The sequence below is a fragment of the Egretta garzetta genome, unplaced genomic scaffold (assembly GCF_000687185.1).
Source record: "Egretta garzetta isolate BGI_Z169 unplaced genomic scaffold, ASM68718v1 scaffold448, whole genome shotgun sequence".
NCBI lineage: Eukaryota > Metazoa > Chordata > Aves > Pelecaniformes > Ardeidae > Egretta > Egretta garzetta.
In genome coordinates, this window is record NW_009260497.1 from 225216 (window position 1) to 233237 (window position 8022).

The 8022-nt window shown below is 42.6% G+C and overlaps 1 protein-coding gene across 2 annotated transcripts in view; it reads right to left on the reverse strand.

Moving 5' to 3' along the window:
* Window positions 1-232: 232 nt before the first annotated feature.
* PPP2R3A (protein phosphatase 2 regulatory subunit B''alpha) overlaps window positions 233-8022 on the reverse strand; it is a 58091-nt gene continuing 50301 nt past the window's right edge. Inside the window, exons 11-14 of one of the 2 annotated variants that reach the window (XM_035900029.1) lie at window positions 7201-7376; window positions 6548-6666; window positions 4835-4941; window positions 233-418 (exon numbers count right to left, since the gene is read on the reverse strand). In XM_035900029.1, coding sequence (XP_035755922.1) covers window positions 322-418; window positions 4835-4941; window positions 6548-6666; window positions 7201-7376 — 499 coding nt within the window. In that variant the 3' untranslated portion in view covers window positions 233-321. Of the gene's footprint in view, window positions 419-1902; window positions 3108-4834; window positions 4942-6547; window positions 6667-7200; window positions 7377-8022 lie in introns of those variants that run through there. The other variant, XM_035900028.1, reaches the window with a different exon arrangement.

The following is an 8022-nucleotide window of genomic DNA, read 5'->3' on the forward strand; positions in this document are numbered from 1 at the left end:
GTTGCATGCAGTTGTTACAGTTAATCATTAGATGCTGGCATTTATTGCACATCTGGGGACATAACAGAATTTATATATAAACAAAACAAGGTGCAATCACCATTTTTAATGAGCGTGCACAATAACACATTGTAAAAAGCCTTTTTATAGAAATTACCTTATTGCAATTACACAGGAAGAGAAAAAGGATTCTCAAGTTACAGTGTACAAAATAAAGCACATTGCTCCAATGACGGAGTTAAGAAAAAAAAAAATCCCTAAGTGTCTCGGGACTGAATGCTATCCAGTTTGAAAGATATTGATTAAATGTCTTCAATTTCTCTATGCTGAGAGATCTGAGATAACTAGTTTGTCTGACTTGTCTCCAGTTTCAGGGGGAGATAAGACTTCATCTGTGTCATAGTCTTCTTCAAATGATCTGCAAAGATAAAAGGTATGTCTTTAAAAGCCATATTTTGGTGAGAGCATTTTCAGGTAAGTTATTTCAGTGGCTACTAAGGCAGCTGGCTAAAACAAGAGAGGCATGCAAGTTGTTAACCTTGAGGAGGGTATTTATAAGGCATTGAAAACAGTGCTGCAGTAATCAGTATTCTGGCAGCTGATGTGACTGCTCCCATCCATCCTCATTTGTAAGTTCCGAAACAACTTTTCACTGGTGTTCAGTGTTATAAAACTCGAGTCCAGTTTCAGTAACAATTGTCAGTAGCTCACAGTAGCCTTAAATAGTTCAATGTAGAAATAAAGTCTTCCAGCCACACATCCAGGCCCTAGAGGAGATTTGGCTTGCTCAGAAACACCTGGTTTCCAAAGAGTCTTCTGGCTTAGGATATGTTTTGACATCCACAGAAGAACAATTGTGGTCATGCTGTCATGTTCCTCTCTCACTTGGTTTGAAGTTTAATATCCAGGTCTTAGCATTTTATGGCCTGGGGAGTTTTAGCTGTGAATTCTCAGCTCCAGCCAGTTGCACTATTTGGGCTGGTTGGGTTCTGTGCTCTGCAGCAGAGGATATCACTTTGGGGCTTCTCATCCCATTCTGAAGAAATTATGTTCTTAAGATGTTTTCCCTCCAGTCTCAGCACGCTACAGGTTAGTTTTTCAGGGCTCCCAAGAAATTAAAATTCTTCCTTTTGTTCTGAAAGCAATGCTGCTTATGAAGGAAATGTTGCCGCAGGTGTTTCATCGGCAAGCACAGGGATAGCTCTAGTTTGAAACTGTGTGGCAAAAAGGTTAACTCCTTTGATACCCCAGTACGGATGGTGCTGAGAAAGAATTGTCTGCTACTTCTTTTGCTGTTTTTCCCTTTGCTAACCCATATGCAGGCACAGCAAATCCTTGGGAGCCTGTCAGTATGTATGTCCTGTTGTGGGGAGGATTCTGTGCTACAGTCTGCTGATCCCTATGTGAAGAAGAGACAAAACAGCACAGACATCTTCCTGGACATCTTCATCTTCTCTTCCAGAAAGGAAAGCACCTGCTTAGTAATTATGCCACCTTCTGGATCCTTTCATAAGTGGAAGAAGGAAACAACGGTCTGGATCCTACATCAATAACTGTTCTGATCATGCATGCAAGGATACCAAAAAGTACAGAATATGCCCACTTCTTGCTAAAGCAGTACCTGTCGGGAGGCTGCATGGCCCTGCCTCCCTTGTCTTCCCACCTGGGAATGGACTTGTGCATGTTTGTACACGCCTCAGTTTTCCCTCAGTCTCCTTGGTTTAAGATGATGCAGCTGAGGAAAACTTTTTATTTCCATTTGAATGCTGTTCTTAGAAATGTTTCCTTTGTGTCCCCTTTTCCCTCAATTTTACCAGTTACTGATAGCTTTCTCCCTTTTTTCCCTATATGTAGAATGTGACCTTTTTCCCATATTGTTTATCTTGCACCTTCACCAGCACTTGCAGCTCCATTATAATTTTTTTTCTAGTGCCTTTTGCTTCTGGACTAAACCTTCTCATGTCTTCTTCAAAAGGGGCTTCCTATTGTCCTTTCCCATGTGAGTTACTTTTCCACTTCACTCTTTTGCTCCTTATGGCTCCATAGTGCCTGCCTTTCCCATCTTGGAAAAAATGCTTTCCACTTTTGTGGCTAGGAAACATCCAAAGGACAGCTCTTCCACGAGATTAGCACTAAAGAGAATCACCTTCTCTCCTTCCAGGCCAGTTTCAAAACTTCACAGTCACATAGATACACATATAGGCTCATGTAGATATGTAGATTAAACACCCATTCCTCAAGAGTCAACCATGGCAACTCTGGCTTGTTCAAGAGAAGGCAAATTACTGCAGGAAATTCTTTGTCCTTCCTTCTGGCAAACACACACACACTTTGTCACTAGGCAGTTCAGTGATGTACTTATTCCCTTTCCCGTCCTTATGCTGCTGCGTTCACGAAAAGTGAGCAACTGAGCCATCAGCCGACTGGAGGGAGACAGGAAAAATAGTCTAAGCTGCCTACACCAACATCATCTGATCCTGTGTCTTTGTCCCACCCTATCTGCCCCTGAGTAAGATTACTCAGCATTCTGCCCTGGCTCCTTGCTGCTCAGATGAGGGGGATTCATTCCTAGCAGCAGCTGATAAAAGATGGCCTCTTCCTCCTTATTTCCCTTCCTATAGAGAAAAATCTCTTTCCATGAAGGCAACTGTGGCTTCCAGGTACATCAGCTGGTTGAAACTGGTTTCTGGAACAGCAAACAAAGCGGTGCCCACTTCTACCAGGCAGGCCATAGCCTGGACTGCAAGAAAGGATTTCTGCAAAACCAATGCTTTTATCTGCATTAAGAGCTTGTGTTGGTCAGATTCAACATTTGGTTCTGCCTTCAGACAACACTGTGTGTATACATTCACCATGGAACAGACTCTCTTCACCTCACAGACGGATGTATAAAGCACAGCATGGCAGAGAAGTTTTCAGATCAGCTTAAGCTTCCAGTGAAACATGACGCTTCACTGCTGTCTTGAGCAAGACGACACCTTTCTCTTATCTTATTTTTGGTGATTGTAGCCCTCGATACAGCCACGGCATCCTTGCAGCCACTCTGAGTATCCACTATGTCTTGATGAAATTCCTCTTCCAGGAGCAGTGCTCTCTCATGGGCAAGCCTGCAGACAGCCAGACAGACACTGACTGGTTTGAGAAACCTTCCATCTAGAGAAGCTACAGACATGGCTAAGTCACAAATGTGGTACACAGTTACTAATTTCATCCATGATTGCTGAGTGTTGGTTATTTTCAAATGCATTAATAAGACAAATACCAGGTTTCATATTCTGCCAGCTAACTTAGCCAAAAATCTTCCGGTCTCTCATAGAGCTCATAAATTGTTTTGGTTTTGTCCTGTCCCTGCTCCCTGTTTCTGTCATCCTCAAAGGACAGCAGAAATAATGTATGTGCAAAAACTCAAAGCCTGTTTCTGGCAAATTTGTCTGGGCATCCTGCTCTTTGTTTTTCTTTTTCCCTTCCTTTTTTCCTGCGTGGTCTGTTGCTATGCTCCACAAATGAGATCTAATCCTGCTGCCATGACTACAGAGCTTTTCAGGGGCTCTTAAAAGCAAGCAGCAAGGTTGCTGACATGCTCTTTACGGAAGACACAGAGCTGTTTCAGACAGACTTCAGAAATCTGACATCACCTCCCACTTTTCCTCTGGTTTTGGTGAGTTTGGAGACTCGTGGTCCTGCAAAGCTTTTATGGCAGACTCCTATTTCTTTTCTGTGCTAGGGACACAGGTGTTGCAAAGCAGCTGCAGGGAACAGAGCAATTTTATCATCCATCCCATTACCTCATCTTCCATTGTGAAGGCCACAAAAAGGCAAGGCAGCTCAAAGGAGATGAGGGAACAGCCCATAGCTGTTTGGATGCACATCACAGGGCCCCAGGGAAACATAGCTCTCAATAGCTTTGCAAATCTCTGTGGCTAATTAGTAGGTGCTACTGTTATCCCAAGCAATTTCCAGTGTGGGAAGTTTTGAAAATTATGCACTCTTCTTGGTACTCTAATGGCTCTACAAATACCATTCAAGAATGGATGAAATCCTGAGCCATGCAAGATTAACATGGGGTAAGCATTCTTCAGATGTTTGTTATATTAATGTGGAGACTTCCAGAGAAATATTCTCAAGAAAATATTAACACAGACACAAGCCTAAAAGATAATTATACTGAGTCTTCATTAGGAGCCTCTGCAGGAAGCCCTTGTGCACAGAGAGATTCTAGAGCAACTGCTCTGCCTAAATTTCATTGACTCTAAGGATAGCTGGAGTTTCCATAATTTTATAGAAGGCTGCAAAAATTAGGGTAGGTACCACAGAAACCAACAGCATTCAACAAACTTAGTAAATGAAAGAAAACATTGAAACACAGCTTATAAAGAGCACCAACTAAACAGGCATGAAATTTATCAGAAAGTAAAATTGACTAAAGAAAGTCTCCATTAGGTATAACAAATGTAACAGAGCTACAGCTTCTAATCTATGATAGTGTGACACAGTCAATACGTGGCCAAGACTACCAAAAGTCATTTGATATATCTTTTTTTTTTTTCTTTTTTTTTCTTTTTGGTACGGTTGCTAAAGGTAAAAGGCTTTGTCTTTTTTCCCAGCTATCTTCGTTACTGCAGTGTGTGTAGCTGATTCAAATGGCTGCCCACAAAGCAGTCCATTGTGACAAATACACCTTTTGGAGCAACTGTTTCAGGCTTCACATGTTCCAGTGTTTAGTCCAAACAGTAAGTCCACTACCTCTGTTAAAAGCGGCATCCACGCACTCCTCCTAAACCTCAGCTGGAGCCAAATAAGTGTGTCCCCAGGGCAGTGCAACGCCTATGCTTACCCTTCTTGTAACTGTTCGTTCCCAGACTCCTCAGCCACAAGAATCTCGTACTCTTCAGCAGCGTATCTGTCCCAGTCAGAGGGTTCAGGGCCATCATTTTCAATGTCCTAAAGAGATCAGACAGTCAAGCTCACTACGTCCATACCTCTCTACAGCTGTTTACAATAGGTCTAAACACGTGACACAGCAATTCTAGGAATAGTACGCAACTGTATAGAAACAGCTAGTCAAAAATTGCCTTAACTGAGAGATTCACAATTATCTTAAACTATTTTAACATCTGCACATAAATGACTATGAAAAAATACATCCCTTAGTCAGCGGGTGACCTGAGCTGCCAACAAACTGAGGCTGCTTTATTTCAGAAATCCTGAACATTAATAACTGCACATTTTCTTTCTCTAGCTCAGCCAGCCCTGCATCCGTGCACTTTGTAATTGGCTAAAGAACTTAATGATTTAAAATCTTTAATTAAACACTAATTGTAACTGATCTTTTGAAGAACTCTATGGTTTGCTAAGTTTGGGCAAGTTTGAGAGAAGGTTACAGAATAACATCCTTAGAAATGTTTGGTGCTCTGCCATTTACTGTAAGACAGGGAAAATAAGTTAGTGCCCCTGGCCCCACTTGACTGCTCTTATGATGATCCAGTTTAAATAGACAAACAAAAGTAGGGTGGTTCTGGATTGGGATTTTTTTAAGTTATGTGGGAACAGCTGGGAGGGAACCAGAATTGGTTTTGGCATGCCCACCACTTTACAGTACTTGGACCAGATAAGGAAATAAGTCTTTAAGCTGTAGACACATTTGGTTTCACTGGATGTGCAAGGGGAGCCAGAAGAGGGGGAGTTTACACCAACAGCTGACAAAACGCAAGTCTCTGAACATCACTTGCTCTGCAGGTGAGCAACAACTGCAAAATACAAACCCCACAATCTCCTGCTGTATTTTCTCTGCTTGGGAAGAGAGGATGGTGAATGACAGTGCAGCCAGGCTGATAACCAAACACAACCTGCAACATCCAAACCTTCCATCTAGCCTACCATACATGTGGCCTGATCACAGAGTTGGCATCTCATCTGCCTTGGGACCTGTGTTGTAAAGACAGCCTGTTTCTTCAGTTCTGTTTAGGCTATAGGAAAATTGCTGGTTTAGGGATCAGACTCCAACCCAGATGTTTAATAAATCTTCACATGAAACCTACTTACTTATGACTGCGGCTGTGTAGATATCTCCAGTTTTGATTATCTTCTCTTTCCTAAACTGAGCAAGCTAGGTTCCCTTCTAGTACAGCTGAGCTCCCCTATTCCAGCCTGCTGAATCAGTGCAACGCAGCAGGCTCCGGCCATTCTCTCTAGAGTCATACACTGCACTGCCAGTGCTGGTGTAGTAGGATCAGTGATGGGAACCGAATCATAGAATAGCAGTATAATTTCTGTCGGAAGAGACCCAGGATGTCTCTAGTCCCAGCCTCTGCTCAAATCAGGGCTTGCTATGAGGTCAGATCATGGGGCTCAAGGCTTTGTCCAGTCACATCTTTAAAACCTCCAAGAACAGAAGCTGCACAGCCTCTCTGGGTAACCTGTTCCAGTATATGACCACCCTACTTGTGAAAAAGGTTTTCTGATATTCAGTTGGATTCTCCCTACATTCAGTTGCATTCCAAAGATGTGTTTGAGAAGGCCTGTATTTAGAAATAAAGGTGATTTATACCTTTTGCACTGCAAAGGGATCCCTCTGTTCATTGTCCAGATATTTCTCTAAATTAAAAAAGGTGTTGTAGAATACATGAGCCATTCTGCACCTCTTCAGGTCTCGCAGAGTTACTCTTCCTGCAAAAAAAAAAAAACCCCACAGTATTGTGCTGAGTTCTTAGTGAAAGACTGGGCCTTGTCAGTCTTATCAACATTTTAGTCATAACACCAGTGTGCTACAATATTACAAAATTTCTTCCCAAGTCAATCAAAAATTTTAACATTATTCAATAAATGGGTATGTTTATTAGGCTTAAATCTCATATACATAAGGAGGTCTTTTACGTTCATGTGAAATATGAAGGAATGTGAATGGGGATGGTCCAGTTTCATAATCTAGACCATCAGCACATCCCACAGCTGCAATGTACAAGATCTGTTGCTCCAGTTCCAGCAAGTTAATTCACGAAGTCTCTTGTTTTATTATTTCAAACCTCCTAATGCATAACATTATGGCACAATAGCCACTGTTTAGACTTTTACCTTGTGCAGTAATTTCAGCCCTGTGATTATAACACAAAGCTCTACCTATAGATGGACTTCACAGCGACATTACTTTCTCAATCCACCATAGATCAAAGAGGATGGAAAATCCCATTAAACTGGACTTACCTTCCCTCTCTGGCTTAACAAGGTCAAGCATCTGACACAGCAAGTCATGAAATGGCAGTGGTTCTATGCCCATCACTTCCATCCGCTCACACTGCTCCTCATAAAAATACTCCAGTTCATACATGGAGAGTACTCCATCCCCATCCAGGTCCATGCACCGAAACCAGTACTCAATGCTAGCAAAAAGAGACAGGACTAGTGAAAGCACAGCACTGCACTCAGAAATCCACACAGCAGAGACTGCAGCAATGTACGTTTCCCTTCCCCCCATCCTCTAATGCTCTTCCGCCCAAAGGCTGGCATAAAAGCAGGGATGAAAATACCCTTTGGGAAGGATGAGGGCACAGGCTAGCACCAAAGAACACCTCCTGTTAGAATCCTAGGGGTGGCTTGTGAGCACAGCCATGCTCGTGACCTGTTTCACCTGGTAGCTGTAGCAAATGTCCACCATGCTGCAGCTCAACTGGCTCACGTAGGTCAGAGTGTCCCTGGCTGATTCAGCAGCCAACATTAGCCAAAAACAACCGACTCTGAACCCAGGACACTGGCTATCCCTGAGTGACCCTGGTGAGCGATGAGGCAGGCATGGTATACACTTATTTCCTCTGCTCCTTTATACAGAAGACAATGCTTCCAGGCAGCTACACACACTACATCATCCCTTCACCTCTGAATAGTTCAGCCCTGGATTTATGAATTCTTCTTATCATTTTGACTGATAAGGTTCCTTGTCATAATAATAATAATCACATGCAGGTCTAGTTCAGCTCTGCACGATAGACTCCCACTGGCTGTACAAATCAGACACACAGGCAGGGTTTT